General features: G+C 33.1%; 4 protein-coding genes across 7 annotated transcripts in view; 2 read left to right on the top strand and 2 right to left on the bottom strand.

The window, feature by feature from the left end:
* LOC126690468 (protein STRICTOSIDINE SYNTHASE-LIKE 5-like) overlaps positions 1-6926 on the top strand; it is a 36596-nt gene extending 29670 nt beyond the window's left edge. For 2 of the 3 annotated variants that reach the window (XM_050385636.1, XM_050385634.1), the window contains exons 2-4: positions 4566-4873; positions 5162-5294; positions 6379-6926. In XM_050385636.1, the coding sequence (XP_050241593.1) occupies positions 4566-4873; positions 5162-5294; positions 6379-6657 (720 nt within the window). In that variant the 3' untranslated portion in view covers positions 6658-6926. Of the gene's footprint in view, positions 1-715; positions 1266-4565; positions 4874-5161; positions 5295-6378 lie in introns of those variants that run through there. The other variant, XM_050385637.1, reaches the window with a different exon arrangement.
* A 1001-nt stretch (positions 6927-7927) lies between these two features.
* Positions 7928-11677, bottom strand: LOC126690467 (butanoate--CoA ligase AAE1-like). Its single transcript, XM_050385628.1, has 2 exons — positions 11122-11677; positions 7928-9471 (listed from the first exon to the last, which is right to left on the bottom strand). The coding sequence occupies exons 1-2, from the start codon at positions 11494-11496 to the stop codon at positions 8026-8028; spliced, it is 1821 nt and encodes a 606-aa protein (XP_050241585.1). The 5' UTR covers positions 11497-11677; the 3' UTR covers positions 7928-8025.
* Positions 11678-18861: 7184 nt separating this feature from the next.
* LOC126690466 (squamosa promoter-binding protein 2-like) lies at positions 18862-21612 on the top strand. Its single transcript, XM_050385627.1, has 2 exons — positions 18862-19473; positions 20817-21612. Exons 1-2 carry the CDS (start codon positions 19061-19063, stop codon positions 21058-21060), a joined length of 657 nt encoding a protein of 218 aa, XP_050241584.1. The 5' UTR covers positions 18862-19060; the 3' UTR covers positions 21061-21612.
* An 840-nt stretch (positions 21613-22452) lies between these two features.
* On the bottom strand, positions 22453-26146 carry LOC126690464 (isocitrate dehydrogenase [NAD] regulatory subunit 3, mitochondrial). 2 transcript variants are annotated; one of them, XM_050385626.1, is made up of 4 exons: positions 25423-26146; positions 24498-24725; positions 23712-23790; positions 22453-23071 (listed from the first exon to the last, which is right to left on the bottom strand). In XM_050385626.1, the coding sequence occupies exons 1-4, from the start codon at positions 25927-25929 to the stop codon at positions 22797-22799; spliced, it is 1089 nt and encodes a 362-aa protein (XP_050241583.1). In that variant the 5' UTR covers positions 25930-26146; the 3' UTR covers positions 22453-22796. The 2 variants fall into 2 exon arrangements, with proteins under 2 accessions (XP_050241583.1, XP_050241582.1); XM_050385625.1 differs by having other exon boundaries at positions 24498-24737; positions 25423-26141.
* Positions 26147-26975: the final 829 nt, after the last annotated feature.

Here is a 26975-nt window from a genome sequence, read left to right as displayed (position 1 = left end):
TTATCAAACATGTAGAAGGCATTGTATTATAAACTACATAGAGATAAAACAGAGCAAGAAAATAGACTTTGAAGAGTGAAATGAGACTTTGTAACATACCTTGATCAGCCATGGTTAGTTGCAATGATGAGCATTGGATTTCAGCAACCACTTCAATCATGGGGAAAAAGAGGGAAACAAGCTAGAAAAAGTTAGACCCAAGAACAAAGATAGTTAAAAATCTCATAGAGCTTGTTCTTCAACGATGCAGGGAGGTGGAGAGTAGAGAGCTGGGCGGTGAGCAAATAATTTGGGTTTTAGAATTTTTGGTGAAGCAGCAAATAAGCTGGGCAGTGAAGCAGGATTAGAGAAGTGAAAGTGTATTTCAAGTTTTGTTATTTTAATCTCATAGAGCTTGTTCTTCAATGATGCAGGGAGGTGGAGAGAAGAGAGCTGGGCAGTGAGCAAATAATTTGGGTTTTAGAATTTTTGGTGAAGCGGCAAATAGGCTAGGCGGTGAAGTTGGATTAGAGAAGTGAACAGCGTATTTCAAATTCTTGTTATTTTAAAAGGCTGAAGTAGTATTGCACAGGTGTGTTGCTGACTTTTTTTTTTTTTTTTTTTTTTAATACATGGCTTTTATTTATTAGTCTATATCAGCAGGAGGACCACGTCAGTGGTCCACCCGGGAGGAGCAAATAATTTCTCCCCCATAAAAAGCTCTCTCACACATTCACCCTAGTACTATCATTTGCTCAAAAAAGGAAAGAAAGTAATACGCACTCTCTTCTCTTCTGAGAAAAAAGAATCAGTCACTGAGTTCCACAACCATGGACGAGTCAAAAAACCCCGACTCATCTTTACCCAGACCCTCTAAAGCCACTATTACAAAACAAAAAAGCTCATGGCCCTTTGCTTTTTTTGTCACAGTATTGGTCCCCGTTGTAGCTGCGACATTGCTCTACCAACTCGACTCGTTCGACCCGGCTCCTCTGCCACCTTCCGAGTTGACTCGGCACGTCATAACCGTGCCAACACAAAACGACCACATGCTCCGAGTGTCTGAGTTTGTGGGTGTAGGGAATTTGATAGGCCCAGAAGATATAGCGTATGATGCCAAGTCAGGAGTCATCTACACAGGCTGTGCTGACGGGTGGATCAGCCGAGTCACTGTAAACGACTCGGCGGCTGACTCGGTTGTGGAGAAATGGGTCAACACCGGTGGTAGACCCTTGGGAATCGCTTTTGGTCACAACAATGAACTTATCGTTGCTGATCCTGAAAAGGTGAGAAATCATTTGTTAAGATTATTAAAACTTCTACATTTTTTTTTTGCTTCTCGCCTTGCCTAATCAAGAATAAAGCTTCCTCCAAACTTCTCGTATATTTCTTTTTTGGTTTAGATTTTGAAAATTTATCTTAACATATATACCAAATTTCATTCAAAATCAAATATTATTTACTATTTAACCAATTATCTTCTTTTTTAGAGTGTAAATTGTGTCCGGATGTTGCATAAAACATAAGGTTCCACACCTATTGACTACTCATTTAAATCCTGCCATTAACACCTCTCTCATCCATACTCCCTTCCACAAACCACCAGTAACGGCCACCGCACCGTTGCTCCGATTTGCCCCTTATTTTGGCAACGGCGACCCACAGACCAAACAGTGAAACTGATACAACTTTGTAGGTGCCTGATTGAGAGGAGACCCAAAAAAATTCCTTCAAACATCCGGACCACCAACAACTGTCGTTGCTCCGTTTTCCGGCAACAGCTACCCACAGATCCAACGGATAAGACCAAAATTTTCCGTCCCAAGACAACTAAAACTCAACAGATCTAAAGATCCTAAATTTATCTTTTTCCTTTCACATCTTCCACTTGCCGCACCCCTCTTTTACTCTCTTAACTCGGCATATAGGCAAAACAACAAATAGTTATGAAGAAAAATGAGTGATTAAACATGGGTTTCTCTTGAATCATCCATCTAGACAATAAATCAAATCCACACCAACAAATCTTACAAAAAGAAACCACCAAACCAATCTTACAAAGTTTTTTTTTTTTGTACGTTTTTCTACACTCTGGTGGTGTCTCTTGTGGATAGAGGTTGAAGGAATTGGTTCTCAGTCATGTGTGGAAGCTGGGCTTCTGGATTTTTGTGATATTGGGTTTTAGGAAGAGTGATTGTGTGTGACAGATTTATTTCATTGTCCAGTGAAATGCTGATGTGGCTTGTTATTATTAGTGGGTGTAAAGTGTGGGATTTACGTCAAGACCGGATGGAATGTTTTTTCTATTTTTTTATGTATAACTTTATATTACAAAAACTTAAATTTATAACTTTTATTCGATAACATAATAATTGATTTTTTATTTTCTTGAAATTTTGTAAACATTAAAGATATAATAAAAATATGTAATCTAACGGTTAAATTTTTAAAATTCACACTCAATATAAATATATATGATAAGTTTGTAAGGTTTCTCTTCAAACTAATTTAGAGAGAAACTTTGGTCCCTGACCAAACGGTCATCCTTCAAACGAAGGAAAAAAAAATATATATTATGAGCCCTATAGTGCCCTACATCTCAAATATTCATTTATATTTCTAGGGGAGATATATTGTATGTTTAATTTTATTCTACTATTACACTTTGATACCCTTTCCTTAGTTATTTCTTTTATTATTATCACCACAATCTTTTAAGTAATTAAAAAAAACACACACATACACATCATATACTGCTACTTTTTTCTTAGCTTTATTTCAAATAACTTAATATTCAATTTTTAAAAATAAATTAACTTTTAACTTTTTGTTTCATATTATGTAAATTAACTACTGAAAATAAACTATTCTCAAATCAAACACACATTTATTCATGTTTAATTATTATAAAATAAAGTTTTTTCTGCACATAACTTTTTTTCATAATTTAATGAAAATTATGATAAATAGGCAATAAAATTTATGATAGTGGAGGATCTATATATAAAAAGTGTTAGAATTATCATGCATGAATCATAATTTGTTATCATAGAAAAGTTTTTTAAAAAATTATAAAAATGATTGTGTCTTTAGTCGGATTACAATGTGAATTTGAATTCCATAAAAAAAAAAGTATGTTTGAATTATTTTTATTCCTTTAATTTATTTGATAATTACTGTTTTTCAAAGTTTCATGTTTTATTTTTTATTTTATCAACTTGATAAATAAGTAAAAATAAGATTTCAAGCATTGTATTTTTTTTTTTTTGGGAGAATTGTGTGGAAAATAATATAATCACAATCACAATCACGCTAAAATAGACACCAGTCACGTCGCTTTGCTTGCACGTGGAGGGATCAGAATAGATCAGAATCTAGCCAGAAATAGATCAGAATAAACGGTACTAATTGAAAGGATCATGTATGGCTGTAAGTTTGGATTGAGATCCCAAATGATTGAATAGGATCCAAATCTGACAAAGGTGCTATAATTGGTTCCGGTGCAATTACACCACACCCACTCACATCAATTTTTGGCATTTTTATTTTTTAACTTTAACTTTTTAATTTTTTTAACTCTTTTTTAACTTTTTTTTATTTTTTATTTTATTTAATGTTTAAGATTGAAAGTTTAATTTTTGAATTTTTAATCTCAATCATGTATTACTATTACATCAGGTGTAATATCCTAGATATTGCGCTTGATTTGAATCCAATTGAAAGGATCGCGTGCTTCACATGCTATTTTATCCTGACAATGGGTTATAGTATATATTTTGGATTGAGATCCATGGCTTTAAATGTGTCTCAGCAAAATAAAAAAACAGAGAGTCCATACATGTGCTATTTTTTCTATGGTTCCATATCAAGCGAGTCAGTACCGCTAACATATTCAAGAAAAGAAAAGTACCAATAACGTGTAAAAAGAATTAGTCAGTAACCCATGCAAAAAATTGTCATCCGATCCAGACTCTTAATTACTTGTTATAATAATTGAATTATGAAAAAAAGAAAAACCTAAGTAAGTTGTGAAAAACTATGGAAAGAGAAGAAGAAGCTCTGTCTATAAAATTACTCAACAAATGAAACTAAGTCTCTCTTTGATAATTATAGCACAAGTTACAGGAAAGCTGCCTTGCTCTTTAAGTGCCCCTTAATTAGTCCTTACGCATCATTTGTTTTAATGGAAAATCTTATGTGAAGATAATTTTAATTTTTTTTTTTTTTTTTTTTTTTTTTTTTTTTGCATTTTCTTGTATTTGGTAGTATTAGGGGGGAAAAAGTTTAAAGGAAAACTATCTTTTAACTTCTCTTATTTAGCTTTACATGAGATAAAGTTGTTTTATGTTTAGATTTTCTAAACAACAACTCTATCTTATATAAAGCTAAATAAGGAAAACAACTATATCTCATAGAAAACTAAATAAGAAAAGTTAAGCTATAGTTGTCCAATTCATTTTAAAGTCACTACCAAATATAGGAAAATAAAACAATGTTCTATAAAATACTTTTTGAGAAGTGATTCATAGAAACTAATGGTTGTTAGGTGTTATATATTAATGAAATGTGATGTATAACATTAACAGGGCCTCCTAAATGTGACCGCAGACGGTTTGGTGGAGCTGTTGACAGATGAGGCTGATGGACAAAAATTCAAAACAACAGATGCTGTGGATGTAGCACACAATGGCATAATTTATTTTACAGATGCTTCATATAAATATGGTTTAAGTAAGTTTATTTGGGACATCTTGGAGGGTAAGCCCCATGGTAGACTTTTGAGTTATGATCCAGCAACCAAAACCACCAAGGTCCTGGTCCGTGACCTCTACTTTGCTAATGGTGTAGTAGTCACACCTGATCAGAATTATGTGATCTTTTGCGAAACCCCAGTGTATGTTTGCTAATTTCCCAGCTTGCAAATGTTAAAATTATTATCAATTTTATTACGAGAACCATACAAACTAACTTATCAATAAATATAACTAATGTCACATCAATAATATATATATTTTGTTTAAGACTTTGACACATTTGTTTGTAAACGCTGTGGTTTTAATTACTTAAACCATAGGTTTGCTTCTATTGTCCAAAGAGTAAATTAAAATTACTGCTGACAGCTGAGTTTTTGTTTTACATAGTGGAAGTTTTGATGATTCCAAATGGGTTGCTTATACTGCAGGAGAAGGTGTAGAAAATATCACATCCAAGGCGAGGAAAAAGGAAGAGTAGAAAAGTTTATTGATTATCTGCCAGGCATGCCTGATAACATCAGATATGATGGAGACGGCCAATATTGGATTGGATTGGCAACGGTAAATTAGCTCTTACTTCTTACTTTTTTTTCTTTTCTTTTCTTTTTTTTTTTTCAAAAAACCGGGTTTTTATGTTTTTTCTTAGAAGAAAAAACGTCTCACCTAATATATATATATATATATATATAATTCAAAGATAAGAGAGAGAACGAAACTATTTTTTTTTTAATTAAAAAAAAAAAAAAAAAACCTATTTGACGGAAGCACATTGAGCAAGATTGAATTTTTATCGAAACAAAAAATTATTGTAGATGATTAATGTAACTTTTAAAAAAATTATTAAAAGTTTTGGTAATGAAATTTTAGTTGAAGAATAGGATTTTAAACTTTTAAAATTTTGTAATAAAATTTTATTTAAAGTAAGTGATCTTTTTTTCTTTATTTGTTTATAATGAACCACATTTAAAGAGAATTGTGTATGACGTGTAATACTTACATTCGGTTATATAGCTAGGAAAAACAGATTGTTCATGTGAGACCCAAATTTTATTTAGTTGCCTGTTAACAATGCATGAAATAAAAAACTTAATTAGGATCCTTGCTTATCTTGGTATTCAATGATATAATATGAACTGTTTGCAATTTGTGGTTGATGCCATGAATGTTCTTTGCAAGGAAATTCTGTAAGCATGACTAAAATAATAAGGGTTTTTGAATTGCCATGATGTTAGGGATATTAATAATTTTACTACATAATAAAAAATATTCAAACATTCTTTTATATATATATATATATATATATAGTGGGTTCTAATTACCTTAACTGGTAAAGTCTCTGATAGTTATATAAGAGATCTGAGGTTCAATTCCCGAATATCATAGGTTGAAATTCTCTATTAAAAAAAAAAAATTCTTATATTATGTCTTAAATTAACATCAATTACATTTCTCAAATTATAAGTTTTTTTTATAGTAAAATTTGTAATAACTTTAATATTTACCGTAGTTCTTATTCAATTGCAAACTATCTAGTGTATTAATTCTGAGAGCGGAGACTGATAAGCTTCACTTATGAATTTAAGTATACTCCTAACATCTTTTTCATGAATCATGAGTACCTTTTTTGTGTGCAATATACTGGCAGTCACGTACACTTCAATGGGATATAGCATTCAGATACCCTTTCATCCGAAAGATTCTACTGATCATGGAGAAGTACATAGGAAGACCACCAATGGAGAAGAATAGTGGGATTGTGGCCATTGATTTGGCAGGAAATCCCATGGCTCATTACTATGATCCTGGATTGGCACTGGTTACAAGTGGGATGAAGATAGGAAATCATTTGTACATTGGTTCAATTTGCTATCCCTACATTCTTCGCCTCAACCTGAAACAATATTCTGCCGAGGCTGCCACATGAGCCTAATCCTTGAGAAAATAAGACCGCTGTGCTGCTTGTTGCAACACTCTTGATGGTACCTCTAAAATAACTCGGATGAAGTGCCTTAGATAAACTACACTCTGCATGGTTCTTGCTAATTGTGTTGTTGTACATGTATGAGACCTGAGAGACTCTGAGTGTTTGGCAAAACTCAAAAAAAGTTTACTTAGAATTTGAAATTAGAATTCAATTTTGTGTCATATGTCTAAATTTATATGGAAATCACACCATAATTATCTACTTAAATTTGTCTCATGTGTCCACTTAAGTATTTTAATATTTGTGTTAAGTGAGTTAATAACTGCAAAATACTAAGAATCTAATATTAATGAACTATAAAAAATTTATTAAAAAAAAAACAATCATTTTTTTTTCCAATAAAATCACTAAATAACAAAGATCACCACACGTTTTATGTTATTAAAAATTAAAAAAAAAAATCATCATAAATAGTATTAAATTTAGGTAAGAATTTTAACATGTGACTAATTACGTTTACTTTTTAAAAAAATAATTTGACTAATTATTTATATTTTATGATAAAAATTGTGTTTAATTTTAAATGTATCTTTATGTATAAATGTGTTACATGTTATTTTATTTTAATAACTTTACTAATTATTTATATTTTTATAAAAAAAAATTGTGTTTAATTTTAAATACTTCTATATATACGTTTGCATGAATTACATGCTAGTTTTTATATGAAATAGATTTCTCGTAGTCTTGTAAAACTTTTGTAATATAGAGCTTTAACTGAAATGCTCTTAAACGTTTTGAGTATTTGACAAATTTCAGTTTATAGTACTTTAATGTTTTGAATTTATAAAATGAGTAATGAATTATATAAATTCTTAAAAATTCCATGTTTCAATGTTCGTTTGGTCTTGTTGTAGGAAGTAATTACAGCTTCAACAGTAGAGCTTTAGTAGGGGAGTATTTGCAATGTAGCGCTTTAAGTGAAAAACTCTTTAGTGTTTTGAGTATTAACAAATTATAGTGAATAGTGTTTTAATTTTGGATTTATAAAACAGGTGAGTTGTAGATTTTTTTTTTTATATAAAAAATTCAAATTTCAGCTTTAGCCTTAAAGTTCAATTTTAAGAACCCTCTAAAGCATTTTTAAGACAATTTGAGCTATAACAACTTTAACCATTTAAATAACTTTTCATTTGAACTTCTCCAAAAGCAAAATCCCTTCGCCTTTGAAGTTGTTTTCACTTAAAACTCTTAAGTGACTATTAGTGACTAAAAGAGAAATTTCTTGCAATAATTATAGAACAAAGAATGAAAATTTACTTTCCGAGGAGATTAACATGCTTCAACAATTGCAAAACTACGTTTTGGTCAAGAAAGGCTTCCCAGAGCCTTTGCTTTCTCTCTCAGAATAAACTTTTGTGTCTTTCCAGTTGAAGTTTTTGGCAAATCCTCAAAAATGACAGTTCGAGGAGCCATATAATGTGGTAAATGATCCCTACAAAACTTGATTATTTCTTGGGAATCAACATCATATCCTTCCTTTAACTTCACAAAGGCACAAGGAGTTTGGCCCCAATGATTATCTGGCCTTGCAACCACTGCAGCCTCAAGAACTGCTGGATGACCAAACAAAACTGTTTCCACCTCAACTGTGCTTATGTTTTCCCCACCAGAAATTATTATATCCTTCGATCGGTCCTTTACTTCTATATAATTATCAGGATGTTTCACAGCTAAATCCCCACTTCGAAACCAGCCACCACTGAATGCTTCTTCTGTTGCTTTCAAATCTTTCAAGTATCCACTCATTACTGTGTTTCCTCTAAACATGATCTCCCCCATAGTTTTACCATCAGCTGGTACACTTGCCATTGTAACAGGATCTTTCACATCTACCTCCTCCAATCCAGGATGTTGCACTCCTTGTCGAGCTTTTAGTTTGTATCGTTTATCAAGAGGTAGAGAATCCCATTCAGGTTTCCATATGCAAGAAGTTCCTGGACCGTATGTTTCTGTTAGGCCATATAAGTGAGACACACCAAAACCCAATTCTTCCATTTTGGAAAGAATCTGTGGAGGCGGTGGTGAACCTCCTGTCATTACTTCCACCTTGTGAGGAAGCGGCTTTCGATCACTGATTGGTGAATTTACAATCATGTTTAGGACAGTTGGTGCCCCTCCCATGTTTGTGACATTATGCAGAGCAATGTTATCAAATATATCCTTTGGAGTAACTTTTCTGAGGCATACATTGGTGCCACCTTGAGCTGCCAATCCCCAAATGAGGCACCACCCATTGCAATGAAACATAGGCACAGTCCAAAGGTAAACCGGCATTGAGCCAATCCCATGTAGAAGAATTGTTGCCAGAGTATTGAGGTAGGCACCTCTGTGACTATACACCACTCCTTTTGGGCTAGATGTTGTGCCAGAAGTGTAATTTACACTAATAGGATCCCATTCGCTATTTGGTCGTCTTATCTCAAATCCGTTGTGCCCATTTGCCAGGAGACTCTCATATTCATAAGTTTCAGAAGTAATGTGGTGATCAGTGGGTAATGAGCCATCAGATTCAGCTATTACGACAAAGATTGGTGGCTTTTTTTCTGTCTTGGCAAGAAGCTTGAGTGCTCCATTAGCAATATCAAGTAACTGGTAGTCTACAAATATGATCTTGGCTTCTGAATGTCGTAGTAGGATTGACAACATCGCTGAATCATAGCGTGTATTAAGTGTACAGAGAAGAGCTCCTGCCATTGGAACTGCAAAATGAAGCTCATGCATTGCTGGGACATTAGGAGCCAGGATTGCAACCTGCATAAACAACTCTACAGATTCAACCATGAAGTGGGCAAGAATTTACTGTATCCTAGGGTGTTTCGATGGCAAAACTCCATTATTTCTTGCTATAAATTTTTTTAAATAGGCACGGAATCTCAGTGGCAAGCTAACATCAAGCAAGTGGATCAATTTGATAATCAACTTTCCATGAATTTCAAAATAGAAAAAGCAGATCAAGAAACTGAAGGAGTAAAATTATGACACGCTTATCAGTTATCACAAATAGTCTTAATCGTATCTCTTTTTTATCCAATCATCAGTTAATTAATTTTTATTTATTAAAAAAAAACCATTTCATTGCAAGAAAAATTCTCAGCAAAGTAACCCTTCTCATTTTGGTAGGTAGAGCGAGTAATGCTAATAGACCAAATCAATTCATTTGCTTAGCCCAAAACGAAATCATTCTATACCAAAACAGATATGACATTGGAAAATCTTGAATCCCCAAACAAAAATGATAGATAAATTATAAATACTACAAATACCAAATAAAGATTTAGACATCTATTCAAGAAGGGTAAACTGTAAATTGACAAAAATTAAAAACAAAAAACCTATCCATGTTTATAAAACTACCCCCATGTTCTATAAAACTTCTCACTACCCCATCTACACAACCAAAACTACCCCATGTTTCTATAATAAAAAAAAAATTAAATTAAAAATTATAAATAAATAAAATAAAAAATAAAAAAACTAAACATGTTCTTAAAAAAAAAATACCCCAAGTTCCCTTTTTCTTTTTTTTCTTTTTTTAAATTATCTTAAAAAAAGAGCCTTATTACATGCACGAACCGCGTGTGATGAGACTAATCTCTATATATCTTTATATATTAAGATGGTTTAGAAAGTTAGTTATGATTTCAAAAAATGTCAAAAATACCCCAAATCTAATTAGATAATCCTTATTTTTTAAAAATAAAAATAAAAAGGGGTTAAAATTGTAATTCAACAAAATTCAAAAATTAAAATAAACAAATAAATAAATAACTACCAGGGAAACTTTTTTCCTAAAAATTATCATACTTTCTATTTAAATATATCTCATGCACGTTTGATGCATTTTTTCCTAAAAACTAACAAACACTAAACCAGCAGTTTATTCCATTTCAAATCCTAAATTTTAGTTTCATAAAAATTCCTTTAGATGTAACTTCACTAACAATAGATAAATTCAAATTGAAAAATTACATTAAACTCAAAATAAAAAAATAACCTTATCACCCGTGTGAAGCGCGTGTGATGAGGCTAGTATTATTTTATTAGGTTGTATGTAAAGATAAGAACCGGAATATTAGGTGAATTGTGAAATAGATTAGTAAAATAGATAAAGTGGTGTTTGGGAGGTAAAATAAGTGTTTTTTTTTTGCATTCACCAGATCTTAGTGCTTAATCTATGTCATCTTTTTCAAAGGAAATTAAATCCAATCACACGGTTCACTGATCAATACCAATATTATTATGTAGTTGAATTGAATTGAAGACCTCTTTAAGGGTACAGGAAAGTTTTGCCATTCAGAAAGGATATAATCAAGGAAGCATAACATGTAACAAGTCAGAGTAAATATGGACTCCACAGAACAATGATCAAAACCCAAAATCATATCAAATGAACCAACTCACCACATCTCCACGGGAAATTCCCAACTGGGTCAGAGCAGAAGCTAGATTCAGACACCGTCCATGCGTGTCCCCCCAAGTATACTTCACAGAACCATACACAACAGAGGTTGTGTCTCTGTAAGCCTTTGCTGCTCGCTCCAAGAAGCTTATGGGAGTCAAAGGAACGTAATTTGCTGAGCAACGAATCAGACCCTCCATTGATCTCCATGATTCTGGCTCAGAAAAGTGAGAGAATTTGCGAGAGCTTTGAGTGAAAGAAAAGTGGAAGTGATTTAAGCTGCAAATGAAGCGAGTCAACGAGTTCTTGAAGAAGTGATTCATAGTGATGGAGAAACAGATGTAATCATGTGATGAGAGTGAGATATTAATGAGCATAAACAAGACTAGAGCTTTTTAAGGACTTATGTCATCAAATCTTGATATATTAAGAAAAAACAATCTGTGATATCATGTGGAGCAAGTCATGAGTCATGACCGCAGGAAAGTAGAGGATATGTTCAAAAAATTGAGATTGAGATCCGGTGGATGCAATAGCTGCATTTTTAAAAGAGTTTAAACTGGCTTTTTAATCTAAACTCTTGGAAATTAATATATATATATATATTTTTTTTTTTTTTTTAACTTTCTACCTTTTGAATTTGAATTTTTTTTATTTTTTAATCTTGTTAACTTTTTCCTCTCACGTCAAAATGATAATACCAAGATTATTGCATTGGATTCAAATTTGAAAAAAAAAAATGATAGGAGTGGGTTGCCTTGCCTCAGATTAGATTGGTTTTCATGGAAGACAGATATATTTTTTAAGTGAGAGGAAAAAGTTAACAAGATTAAATCAAAAGATAGAAAGTTAAAATATATTATAAAAAAAAAAAAAAAAAAGATTTTCTTTTTTAATTTTTAGAAGACAAGATTAGTTTTGATTACAACCTTACTTTCTCCTTAAAATTGCTCAATTTAGTAGTGGTCCTAGAGGAGTTATAGATAAATAATTATAATCGCTCAATTTACTTATATGTCTTCCTTTTTTTGGCTAAACTACTTATATGTCTTCCTTATAATTATTCTTAAAAAAAAAAAAAAAACTTTTTAGCTATTTAGTGGGATATATATATAGATGAAAATGAATAGATAATAAAAATAGATAATATATATATATATATATATATATATAAAAGGAGGTGATGTCCATATATATATATATATATATAATTAAAAAAAAAAAAAAAAAAAAAGAGGTGATGTCCATAAGTCATTGTCAGCGGTGATGTCCAACCTTTGTATTGTAGGATGATGTGACATTTCCTCAGTGGTACGACAAGAAATTGGCTCTTGATTTATATGAAATACAATAACCTTTCCTTGTTTTTTATTTTTTTGTTAAAAACCTTTCCTTGTTACCTATTTCATAATCCATATATCACATTCACAGCCAGTGACTTTTGGACCCAGCTGGTACCGTTATTCAACGAAGACAATGATATACACATCATATTTTTAACAATAAATGAGTAATAGATTTTTATTAATTCTCATGAGCAGGGCAGCTGTTGCCTTAGGCAAATACGGCGACCGCTGAAGACCCTCAAAATGAGAAATGTCCCAAATTTTAAGCAATTAAGTTAGTTCTTTGATTCTCAAAAATAAAATAAAATAAATTATGTTTTTGAGAGGGTTTCAATTTATAGTGTTCACTCTTGATGATAATTCTTTATCATCAGATTAAGACACCAATCAGTTTTCGGTATAGATAAATATTGAACCCCAAATCTCTTATTAAAAAAAAAATTATTTCTGTAAAAATGAATAAATCATATCTCCTACTAGAGCCAAAAATGAAAAAACTAGGAAACAAAAATGACAAAGAAAAAAAAAATGGGGAAAGAAGTCCCAGTTTAGGAGTAATAAATTATACCCATAATATAATTTTTTTTAAGGAAGATTAATTTTCTCTTAACCCAGAACCTGAAATCAATCAATCAATCTCTCTCTCTTAACAAGAGAGAATAAAACATAAAAATCCCCCACCCCAAAAAAAAAGAGCTCAAACCTCTTTTTTTTTTTAGTACACATTGGTGAAAGAAATTTTTTTTTTTTTTATTATTTATCTTTCTTTGTATTTGCTTTAACTGAATTTTATTTAGTAGTCGTGCATTGATTTGTTAGTTTATTGCTTCCTTTAGGTCCTTTTGAGAATTTGAGATATTTTCCTAAGTTTGTTTGCTGTAGAGTTTATATTGTTTTTATTTGTTCCTTTAATACTGATGTGTGATGTGTCTAGTCTGCCTTGGGTCTTCCTCTCTATGGAAGATGGGTACCCAAAAAAAAAAAAATTAATGGTTATATTTGTTTATTTACCTATTTCGATTTTTTTTTTCTTCTTATAATTTGGGCTCCAGCTTGAAATCTTAGGTCCACTCCTAGTTCACACCCTTCTCCACAGACCACACGTTTCATCATATTAAAATATATTTTTTGGGGTTCAAGCAAAATCCTTTGTCTTTTTAATTTTTTGAAAAATAAATTAAGTTATGTGAAAAATGAAAAATAAAATAAATATATAATTAATTAAATAAATTTATAGTTATATAATAGATTGATAAAATACCTGTTACAATTGATTTTGCAACCAAAAAATAAAATAAAATCATATCTATGATCAATAATGTCACAATAAAAATTAAGTGGATTAACCATATTATCTATTAAAAAATGTGTTAAAGGAAATTGAATGCAAAATTTTAATAATTATTTTGCATCAAAAAAACAAGAAGAATATATTTTAAATAAAAAAATTATTTAAGTAATATTTAAATATATAAAATATCTTATTTTAATTTTTCCCTTAAGTACCAAAATGCCTAAAGCTGGCCTGCTCATAAGGATAACTACGATAGAGACATTCTAAGGATAAGGTATAGCTATATGTTCTGTACTAATTATTTGCCAGGACCAGTGGTCCATTGAATAAAAAGGTCAATTAATTTATCATCTACCTACTGTTTTAAAGGGAGGGGTAAATTCCCTTTCTTGTTAGGAGCTATGCTTTGTTTCTTAGTCCAAAAACAGAGTGTTTTTTAAGCCAGTCAAAACGTTTTTTTCTCATATCACTTCATTTCTTAATTAAGTAATTTTTTAATTAAAATAATCTTCTACTAAACCAAGTTTAAAATTTCTCACCACTTCAGCTTAAAGCAGTAGGTCTATAGCCGATGCCCCAATGAGTCATGTAGGGTCACAATTTGGGGTCCAAGCCTAAAATATATGGAGTTTGGTCTAATGAGCCCAATACAATGAATTTGTAGAGAATGGGTCAAAGAACTAAATCCTAATGAGTTGAACAACGGTTAGTATTGAATTGTATGATGATCAAACACAAATAGAGGATTCTGATATCAATAAACTTTCAGTCTGAAGAGGTTAAACTTGTATATAATGATCACTTTAGGATATCAGAATGATTTAGATTACTATACTATTTTTTTCTCCCTCTTTTTCGATCCCCTTGCCATGAGGAGTCTTTCCCCTTATATATCTTCTTTTGAATCATCTTCACCCTCCACTTGTTGATCATCCGAACCTCTACTTGAGTGCTTGTCCCATCAGACACCCTATCCAGCTCTCTGTGAGTTGCGGTAGCCAAGGTAGCACTGTTCAGAAGTCTTCCCCACATAAATGCGGCCAGAAAAATAGCTGCAGTGCATTTAATGCGGTGGTGTCAGCCTTCCCTTAGATATTTTAGGTTTTCTTCCTTCTCATATGTCCATGAAGCACATCTCAGTCATTGAAACTTCCTGGAAGGTTACTTTAATTGCTGGACTATATATTTTGAACTATATTCATTAAGTCCGAGGAGAATGTACTCCTCGGACAACCTTTCATTTGCTCTTTACTTATGGAACTTGATATGGGAATATCTAATAATTATTTGCTTCCCCTCGAACCCATTTGTATCCTCGAATAAAGTTCAAGGCCCAATATACAATCTGGGGCCCTTGCCTTTACAAGTCATTATACAAACATTTTAAATATATTGTTATAGTTTTGACACTTTTATATTGAGTTAATCTCACAGTTTATTTTGAGTACATTGATTAATTTCTTGAATTTTAGATAAATACATTGATTAATCTCTTCAATTGATTTTTATTTAATATGAATTGATTATCTTTATTTATTTATTTTTATTAATACAGACTAATTTTTTTAGATTAATTTTGTTCTCAATCATAACCTTCTCCCCTAAATTAAAATCTTGCTAGAGCCATCAAATAAGAAGGCCCACGAACTTGTGAAAGGGAGGAAGCATACTATTGTAACAGCGCGTACTTCCTCCTACTAATTGAGGATCTATGTGATAAAGTATAGCTATGGCCTATGTGCTCTGTATCAATTTTTTTTTTTTTTTTTTTGAGAAACCGGAAAGAAACTTATCATTAAACATGCATGAAAATCCTGTCCGCAGATACAAGCTCTGTTACATTACAATGAATTTCCTCTAACCATACTTGTGGTTCATACAAATTTTTCGCTAGCTTAGCGAGTTTGTCTGCAACTTTGTTACCATGGCACTTGGTGTGAGTGAAGGTGGCTGACCTGAATGTTGATGCTAGGGAGCATGAATCTTCAATAATGTGTCCAAATGCTGTCATGCAAGGTTGCTCTGTATCAATTGATTGCTAGGGCCACAGGAAAAGAAGAGAAGGCCCAAAACGGTGTACTTCAATAGTCCATTAGTAATATCACTTAAGTTTTGTCTTCTTAGTAAGTGGAAAATGGAAATGACACCGGACCTACTCCAAGTATTTTTAAAAGATTGATTGATTGATTGTTACAGTCACTCTGTAGGCCTCGACCACAAACTCGCGGCTGAAAGACCAACACACACTCAAAAGTGAGAATGCAACAGTGGCTTCAATTTGAGAAAAAGCCAATCCTCCCTCCTAGTGATACATACAATGATTTTTTTATCACCATAGAACTCTAACGTCTTATTATGTTGAGATATTACGTATGACTTTGGTTAGTAAAGGAAAGATGTTCCACATTAAATAGTAATGAATAAAACTTTTAGTTCAAGTGGCTGTTCATATACAATATTTAAAATTAAGCATTCAATTGGAGGCCAGGCTCTCCAAAGTGTTTTTTTTTTTCCACTAAATACTACTATTATTAATAACTTTTGCTCATTCAAACCAGGTTAAGCACCATATCTTACAGAAATAATATACTTTATTCTCAAATGACAACCCCCTATAAGGAACAGAACTCCCGTATTGATTGCCTTTTGTGCATCCAATCCATGCAAGCCACGCAACCCATGGTCATAACATTGATCAACCGCACCGAACAAGGATTTCTTAGGTAAGCCAAACCTCACGAATTGCAATTCAACACAATCATCTAACAATGACATCTTAACTGATCACATTGACAAATAACTAGACTATAAGAATCCCAAAGAAGAACAAAATGGTGGGAAAGAGAGGGCCTCGATGGAAAGTCTAGTCACTAGTGAGTAGCTGTTCCGTTTGTTGCAAGCATGATGTTAGATTTTGGACTTAAAAACACTTATCATTTGATGAGATCCCTATTTCTTAGCTGGACTGTTCAATCAATCAGTTTAGTTTGATTAAATTGATGTCCATTAGGTTTAGAGAGGATAAACTTAATTACTAGTTAATTTTTTCTTCTTAAAATAAATGATTTTATTGAAAAGAGAATAAATCAAAGTACCTTACCAATGTTACCATATCCATTATCCACTCTCAACTTTGAAGAGTAGACGTGGAGAGAAAGAGAGATGAAAAAATGGGCCGGATCCAGTTATAAAAAAGGGGCCCAAATAGTGGAATCAAAGCATAGATAGTAAACATTAAATCTATTCTAATCTGAAGAGCATGAAGAGATATCATTTTGTTTTATTAATGTTATATATGAGTTAGGCAGGCCCACCCATTTGGCAAAGAGCTCACAACAGCCTAATAACAAGGCCCATTCATTATGACCGTCCAAAATTTTGGAGTATTCACTGCCGGCTGTGAGGCACGGACAAGTGTACTGTATCCGATGTCACATCTTTTCCTCGTGATTTATTCACAACGTCTTTTGAAAAAAACAAATTTATATATATATTTATATATATATTACAATTTTATTTTTTTTACAACATTTGAGATGACATATTGAATTCATGAAACCCCCACCTTCATTTGGAAATTATCACCAGTATTACTTTTATTGTTTTTCTTAAAAAAAAATAAAAAAATAAAACTTTAATTGAATTTATTTCTGTATGTATTCTAGGGTTGCGAATAAATTAACGATTGAAAATTGTCCATATAGGTGTGAACATAGTACAATATGAAATAAACTCTAAATAATTTAAAATTGTAACATATTTCTATCTTTACCTTCAAAGAGTGTAATATATTAAACTATTTGAAGTAACAAATTAAACAAAGATGTTTGGAAGGATAGCAAATTAAATTGTTAGTCCTTATTAAACCACAAATGCAAATGTTGTTTTACTTAAATGGACTAAGATTTAATTTGTTGATATCGATTGAGGGTTTAATATGGGTTAAATGATTAATTTGTTATTTTGAAACTACATCGTTTAATTTGTTACACTCCTAAACTATATTCGTTAGGATGATTCCAAGATATTAGCTATTAAAGTTGAATAAAGACCTCATGAACCACATTAGATGCTTCCAAAATGTTAGCTATCAAAGTTGAATAAAGGCCTCATGAATCACATTAGATGATTCCAAGATGTTTCAATACCTTTACTCCTAGCCCATTAGTAGCAAATTGGTCTATCTAGACTTTAATAGGTAACATTGTTGGTCTTGCTGAGTCTTTTACTAGTTTTTTTTTTTTTTTTGGTCAAGAGAATTTGTAACAACTTTGCACATCCCACGGCTAAGTTGGCTTTAGTTTCTTTACAAGCTTTATGTTTCAATAATAGTAGACTATCATCTACCTTGCAGATGGCATGTAAGGTGGATTGCCTTTCTTTAATTATCTAGTTTCATCTATGAAATATCACAGTTTATCAACAAAAAAAAGGACCTCATGAATCACACGAGGTCTCAAAATCACTAGACTAACTCTTTTGAATTATTTTTGGGTAACTTTTCATCCTTTATCATAGGAGAGAGTTTTTTTTATGGTGTGAAGTTTATTTGTGTAATTTATTTAATATTTGTAGTATTTTTGTTATTTTCTGCAATGCTAAACACAAGAAAATGTGATTTTTTAATATTTGCTTTCAAAGAAACAAAGGTATTTTTTTTTTCTTTTTTTGAAGTCAAAGCAATAGGATTGGGGGATGGAAGAAAGTGACTTATTAGTTTTCCAACTTGAATGGTGATAGGGTTTTGGGAGAACAACAAGAAATTAAAGTTTTTTTTTTTTTTTTTTTGTGGTGGTGGTGGTGGTTTAAGCAAAATTTATAAAATAGTCTATTTTTAATTTAATTATTTAATTTGGTGCTATTTTGAAGTTGATAGGGAATATAGCATTTTCTTTGAAATTGTATTTTAGAAATGCAATTTCAACAATTAAAAATATTATTTTCAAAACATAATTTTAAAAAGAAAAATTAAATCCCCAAATAATTTCAAAACAGTATAAATATAAATAATAATTATTAAATTTATGTATTTTCGTTTTCTTTATTTTATTGGTGATAAAGTTGATACTAAAAACCCCTACTTTCAGCTCACACAGTCCTTGAGAAGAGTCCCGTGGGGTGGGCCTCGATCTCAAGCTCCCTATTGCTTTAACATCATTCCTCTCCTCTCTCTCTTCTGTCTGTGGTTTCCTTTGTCTCTTCTCTTTGTTCTCATCCCCAAAGTTCCCAACTTTCCCAGAAATTTCTTTCTCCGTAAAGACCCCAAAACACTCTCTTCCTGTGGCACTTCGTAACCTCTCAATGGCCAAAAGACCGTTCAAGAAAGAACAAGAACAAGAACAAAAACAAGAACAAGAATGTTCTGACCCTTATGAAGATGGTGAAGAAGAAGTAGAGTACACTAGGAAGAAAGTGATGATAAGGGTAGTCTCAGCTAGGCAGAGAATGAGCTCATTGGTACCCTTAATGAGTTATAGTAGTGATAGTAGTAGCAGTAGTAGCACTAGTAACACTAGTACTAGTACTTGTTATGGTAATATTATTGGTGGTAGTGATGGCATTGGCTCATTACGTTGCCAAGCTGATGAGTGTGGTGTGGACTTGAAAATGGCCAAGACGTACCACAAGCGTCACAAGGTTTGTGAGCGTCACGCCAAGGCTGCTGTCGTTTTAGTCACTGGGATTCGCCAGAGGTTTTGCCAACAGTGTAGCAAGTAAGTATATGTTGTTATATTATTATATTAAATTTATTTCAAAGTTTGCACTTAGAAATTAAGAAGAGCATGGTTAATGTGTTTTTGTAATGCAAATGTCAAATGGGTATATGTTATTTTTCTTTCTTTTTTGTTGAATTGCTAATTGTAGTGAATTGGGTGCTCTTTTTTTTTTTTTTTTTTTTTTTTTTGAATGTTATGTGTTTGATTATTTAGTTTTATTGACCTTTTCTGGTTTGTGATTTTTTAGTTACATTGAGGCATTAAAAGGATGAAAATGTGATAGCTCAGTCTGAAGATTTAATAATAAGTGAATTGATCTGCTTGCTAGTTAATCACAAAGCTTGCAATTTTAGTCGTGGGGTTTGAGTTTTTAGTTTAAGCAAGTCATGAATTGTTGGCGTCTTTTGCTGAGCTATATACCTTGTGTTACAGATAGTGTTAAATTACCAGACCTGATTAATTTGAACAAGTTTTGGGATTTCACTGTAACTATTACTCTAATTCATGCTTAAACTGAAACCTTGCTCCGGTTATGAAAATTAATGTGAGCCTTAAGAATGAAGATAACAATGGATTTTCTTCTAAAACCATTAAAAAAAATGTTACTTTCAGATAACAAGTAATTTTTATTTTAATAAAAGTTGTCAGCAGTTGCAGCGCAACAGCCTGAGTCCTTCATTTCAACAATTAAGCATCAAAGTTGTGTATCCTTTTATCTTAACAAGAACATTTTGAAGAATTTGTATCATACTTACAATTTCTGTGACAAAAAAAAGGAAGTACCAAAAGGCATCTTATATGTTTCAAGATCATTTATGACAGCTTGATCTGCAACTCAAGAATCTGTACTACTGCTTTTTTTTTTTTCCTTTTAATCTTGGCTGAGGGTGCGAATAGCTTGGTTGTGTTCAACAAATAGAAATAATAGTATTATAAGCCGATGTTAATCTAACCGGTTGTCATGTAGATTCCAGTAGCAGTGTTAATTTTTGTTTTTCACTTTGTTTCCTTGGTTAATTACCTTAGTATTTCTGCTATCCATGTCTCAGCATTTTTGTGAAATTCAAATCACTTAAAGAAGCTGGATTATAAGTTCAATCTTTCCTTCATGTGTCAGAATAATAGAAACATCTGCCTTTTGATTTTCCCTTAATAGAGAGCATGACTTTAGATCAGAATAGAATGGAATAAACGAATTCATATGGCAAATCCTAACTAATTTATTGAGGATCCATAGCTGACCCTGAAAATTTGGGATTAAGGCTTTGTTGTTGTTGCTTTTTTCTTTTCTTTTTTCCCCCTACAGTTAAGTATATGATTGGGGTTTGAATGTGGTCCAGGTTTCATGAAATTTCACAATTCGATGATACCAAAAAGAGTTGTCGGGAAAAGTTGGCTGGTCACAATGAGCGGCGGAGGAAAACCTATGCAGACCTTCAGGCAGAGAATAAACAAAAACAACCAACTTCAATTATGGGTGGTGGCTTGCTGAAAGCCATGAGGTATTCGAATTATGGTGAAAAGAGTCTTCCAGGGAGCCCCAATATGAAGCATTGTCGAATTAATTTAAGTGACTGCAATTAGCCTTTAACTTTGTATTGATAAATGCATCAACCATTCCTCATGTATTCTCAACAACAACCACAAAGCCTTTTAGTGCCAAAATTTTGGGGTTAGCTATGGATTCTCGTGTGTTCTCTTTGATTGGAAAAATGATTATTTTTTGCCTCAAGGAATTGAGCCTACTCAAAGTCAAAGGATACCAATATGTACTTTGAGCCTAGAATTGCAGTTAAGGTTTATGCCATAGAATAGTTAGTCTTTCTGTCTATCTCGTTATTGCCTCCTGTACAAAGTTAGTTTATGATGGCATCTTGGGTTGATATCATTAATGGGTAATTGATGTTCTTTCCTTTGGAATCAAGTTGGTTGTTTATATAATTAGAACCATTTTGCTTTCTTTGTAGTGGCTTCTGCAGAGCAGGCAGCGCCTGTGGCCTTGTAATGTAATGTGAAAAGTACTAGAGTAGATCTTTGCATGTATTCGTGATTTATAACAATCATCTTTGTTTATCTTGCACTCAATGGCTTGATTTTAAGTCAGAATACTTATTAAAACAATCGATCGTTTGGATATTCCCCCCTAGCCTAGGCTGAACTTCTGCATCATTCCAATTTCATGGTATGTGCTCAAACTTTCATTTTTCAACTGGAAACTTTGCCTTCACGTCCCTTGTTTATGCGCAATCCAATCAATTATGAGTCCAATTATATTCTATTCAATCTAACCAATCCTATCTTGCATGTCAAATGAGCCCTAAGGCTGTGTTTTAGGGATCAGAAAACCTACATTTCAGGCAAGGAGGATCTTCTTTTTTTAGATTGTCTCAAGGCCACTTCCACTTGAAGATGCTCCAATTATTAGGATTTGAACCTTGGACGAAAAGGTACCAGCTGAGCTACAACGCTCTTGGTGCCACACATTCAAAGTTGAATGCAAAGAAAGCTGTCCCTTCGAATAGCACAGCAGTGTCCAGATGAGAAAACCTCATTATTGGAAAAATATCCATTTCCATCAAAACAAAAGTATCTGTATCTACATTCTCCTGTTGAAGTTTCATTTTTGATAAAATGATAATAATACCCGCATCAAACAGCCCTCACTCCGACTGCACATCAATAATTATAGAGAAATAACTAATTCATTCGAGATTTTCAAGAATAAACTAAAAATAAACATCTCCTGTACTTGAGAATATTATCAGATTCTCAATAAATCAAACAAACACGTCACTACATTCTCAGGCATCCCCTTCTTATAAAACTGGACTTGAAAGAATTTGGACCTCACAAACCAAACACCACGTAAATACAATTAGAACACACAGCTGCTTTTAATATTCTCTATATAGTGATTCATACAATAAATTTAGCAGATGTGTGTCATGAATAAGATTAGTAAATTTAATAGAACCATTTCTCCAGTCAACTTTTCCCAGATACCATACTTAGCCCTGATATATAAAAATTAGAATACACCTGAGTTCATCACATCAGAGAATTGAAGTATATGATCACATTCTGATTATTTTCCCCTCCAAAAAACACCAATTTTCATGTTAAAATTGCTATTATTTAGACCAAAAAATCATTTTAATAGTGATTAAGAGGAAATGAATCTAAAATATTTATGAAGATGAGAAATAAAGAATACACGCAGGTAAGAATTCCCTGCTAAATCGCAAAACTGTTTAGCAGCGGTGGTAACAAGTATATTGTCAGTCAGTCCAAGGCAGAGGTGGACACGAGTATGTTCTCAATCAGTCCAAGGCAGCTAGGACTGCATCAACAACCTCCTGGGTAGTGCTCTGTCCACCAAGGTCTCTTGTTCGGTACTTGCCCTCTTTAATTACTTGTTCTACAGCATTTTCTAATCGATCAGCAAATGAAGGAAACTGGAGATGTCTCAGCATCATGGCAGACGAAAGAAGCAGGGCCACTGGGTTTGCTTTCTTTTGCTCCAGTAGTTTGTCATTGCCCACGTTTCCTGCTGAAGCGCCTTGCTCAAAAATAGCATGATCAGCCCCAACATTGCCTGCAACAATATCCATAATTGGTCAATCACAAGTAGGCATGCAGCAAAATAATATTGGAACACGTGATGTAATATTTGTTTTTCTGCATGTGTGGACTGATTGGTCCAATGCTTCTTGGTATAGGGTTTCGCTCTTATAACCACGCTGATATAAATGGCACTTTCTCCTCCAACAATAATGGGATAGAGGGTGAGGTCATTACCTCAAGATCCATTTGGCGTGTTTATTAACTTACCAATTAAAAGAACTCCAAAAGGAACAGGACGACACAATTCATCTCTTTTAATACAGCCTATACATGTATTAAGAAAACACTGTCTATACATAATCTACACCTTTAGCAGTTACTGCCTACAATGTTCAGGAACTGGCACATTACATTTTTATATAACGAATGAACCTACTGATGGAGCCAACTATGCACCAGAAACTTATGAATTGACTGTTACTGCTCTCCCCTCCAATCTTAATTTGATGGAGATAAGCTCTCTCTCTCTCAAGAAAAAAAATTAACTTGATGTGGTTTGTAGGCAGCCTTACCCCCAATTTAATTGAACAAATTCAACATTACGATTGAAAAGCAGAAGGCAACATATAAGAATATGTGCTCTGGAATTTTTAAAATATACATGGACTGACCTCCTGGCATGACTCCTGTGCCACCAGCAATACCAGCTGCTGTATTTGCTACTAGATTACCATAAAGATTGGGTGTCACCTGCAAAATTTAAACCAACCTGCATCACCTACAGAATCCTTTTTGCTTGTTGATGAAAAAAAATAAAAACAAGAGAACAACTAAAAAGTGTCAAGATAATCAGACAACATTTGCAGAGCAGAAGAAAACCTTAATCAATTCAGTACTTACACTCCTGCTGCATTAATTTTTCTCATTTGACAACAATTTAAAAAACACCTAGAGTTCTTATCCCCTTCTATAACCACCATGTATCACACTAGCTCTTTCGAAAACATTAATAGATTTCATGATCTAACCCCCCCAAAACAACTTCACAACTCACAATCTTATGGCTTCCTTGATGACTCAAAAGATGCTCTGTTTTAGAGGGAACCAGAAGACCTGAGTAGAAAAGTGATACATCACACCAGCATATCCCTACACATAACAGTACATCCCTATCTTTTCCACCAGCTTTAATTTTCAGTTAATTTCTCTTCCATAATTACCTTGATCACATATCACCAATTAGACATACACCATAAACAAGAAATTCTACACCAATAAAATTTAGCCAAGGACATGGGCTTCTTACAGCAGGTTTAAAATTAACGAATGCCAATAGACATATACAGCAAACAAGCATAGACCTATTGCGCACTATTCTATAAATATTTATAAAAATATGAAGAGCGTATCCAAGCAAGCCCCATCTAGTATTATGCGAATGTAGTAGTTTCACATACCATGACATCAAATTGCTCAGGCTTTGAAACAAGTTGCATGCAGCAGTTGTCCACAATAATCTCATTGTACTGGATCCCGGGATATTTTGTGGCAACCTCTCGACAAGATTCTAAGAATAGACCATCAGCAAGCTTCATAATGTTTGCTTTGTGCACAGCAGTCACTTTCTTTCTATTGTTCAAGTAAGCATACTCAAACGCATACTGTGCAATTCTCTCTGAACAGAACTTCGTTATCACCTAGCAAAAAAATTAGCATGAGGCACAAACAGAACTCCCAACTATTTAAAAATAGAGCAATGCCAAGAACACAACTTTTTTCACAATTTGTTGAGGTAACAAGTTGTGATCAGTGCAACATCTTTTCACATGGGTGCACCACTAACAACAATTTTCTCAAGAGTTGGGCCACTAACATTTTTCACAACTATTACGGTAGACTATTGTGATTAGTACAACATCACTTTTATCTGAGTTTACACCACTTTTATTATGCACCAATCATAATTGGGCTATGTCAGCAATTATGACAAGAATAGTGAAAACATGTTTTGTTCTTATACTAATTGAAAGTATTTTGTCACAAGGCTTGTTGTCCTATAGTTAAAAAAAATTCAAAATCAAATTATTAGGTGGGCTATTTATTTATTTTTATCACATTCATAAATAGTAATAATAAATAAATAAAATCAATCTCATTCATAAAAAATTAAAATCAATAAAAATAAGATTTACACTCCTCTACAAAACTGTAACAATCTGAAAGTGACACAAAGTATCTATCATAAAAATTAAAAACCCATAGTTGAAAAGAAATAGCTCTCAACTAAGCTCAACACAATCAAAATCAAACCAATAAGAACTACTATGAATCAAAATCAAACAATCAAAACCTAGAGAGCTAAAAAGCATTAAACGAAAATACCTTAAGGCTTTCAACAACGCCAGGAACGACCTCGTGTTCGAGCCCTGAGTACTCGCCCTCAGTGTTTTCCCTAATAACAACGATATCGACGTTCTCGTGGCGCGTGGGGAGTCCAGGTAGGTTGAAGCAATTGACGAGCGAAGCGTAGAGATCGAGCTCCTTTCTCAGCTGCATGTTCAGCGAGTTGACTCCACCGCCCATCGGAGTAGCCAGTCCTCCCTTCAAGCACACCTTGTTCTTCCTGATCGAGTCCATGACTTCCTCGGGGACTCTCTTCATGTCGCCGTGCACGTCGTAGCGCTCGAAGTAGATCGGCGCGTGCATCGCCTCCATCACCTGCTCCACCGCGCCGGTCACCAGAGGTCCGATCCCGTCGCCCGGGATCAACGTCACGGCGCGCGGAGCTCCGTCGCCGGGTCGGGGCATGTAGGTCACGGATCGGGTCTGGTTGAGGATCGGTGAGTTCGAGAGGAGTTGTTTTAGAACGGGTACGGATCTTCGGGCCATTTGGGTCCACGGGTTCGGGTTCTCTCTCTCTGTTTGTATGTTTGAAAGGCTGCGCCAAATGTAAGCAGAGAAGAAACAAAGAGAGAGAGCGAGGAGTTTACTACGAATTACGACACTGAGTGGAACTTTATGAAATTTATTAGAGGTATCTATTTTCAGAAAAATTAAAACTCACGAGAAAAAAATGGTAAACAAAAATGTCTCCAGAAATATAGGACATCAATGCGGCGTTTTGGAATTTCATATGTGGATGGTGGTCCAATTATTGACTTTTCTTTTTCTTTTTTTTTGTCTATATAAAAAAATAAGGAACCTTTGAAATTAGGGGTAAAACCCAAAAATATATATATATATATTTATTTATTTATTTATTGAAAATTTTTAACTGAATTACACTTCCAAATTTTATGTTGGTTAATTTTTTTTTTTGGCGAAAACATCATTTTAGTCCCTACATTTTGGGATTACAATCAATTTGATCCCTACATTTTAGTAGCAGTCAATTTAGTCCTTGTTATTTTTAATTTGTAGTAAATTTGGTCCCTACTGTTAGCTCACTAACTGAAAATGCCTATGTGACAAACGGTTTATATGGTTGGCATATCTAATATTAAAATATTAAATAAAATGTTGACATGGCTTAATTTTAGTAGCCACATCAGCGCATAGATGAAAAAAGAAGCCAGGTCAACTTTTAGAAAATAATTTTATTTTCTTTACCAAAATTTTTCCTTTCTCTATTTTTTTTTTCTTTCTTTTAATTTTCTTTACCATTTCTTCAATCATTCGTTGTTCAGAAAAGATTCATTCATCATTGTTCTTGGTAAGTTAATCCATCATTTGGTAAAATCCTTTTCTTCTAGAAACGAATTATAAAAGAACATTTCAAGCGAATCCATCATCCATCTACCTGTTTTGCAGAGGAATACACAACAATAAAACCCAGTTCAAGCAAATCCACCATCCATGTACCCATTTTGCAGATCTAAACCCATTTTGTAGGTCACACGGGGTGAAGGCATCTCAGAGAATACGAGAGAGAGAAG

This window comes from Quercus robur, chromosome 6, assembly GCF_932294415.1.
Source record: "Quercus robur chromosome 6, dhQueRobu3.1, whole genome shotgun sequence".
Lineage (NCBI taxonomy): Eukaryota > Viridiplantae > Streptophyta > Magnoliopsida > Fagales > Fagaceae > Quercus > Quercus robur.
This window is presented reverse-complemented; position numbering and strand designations above follow the sequence as displayed.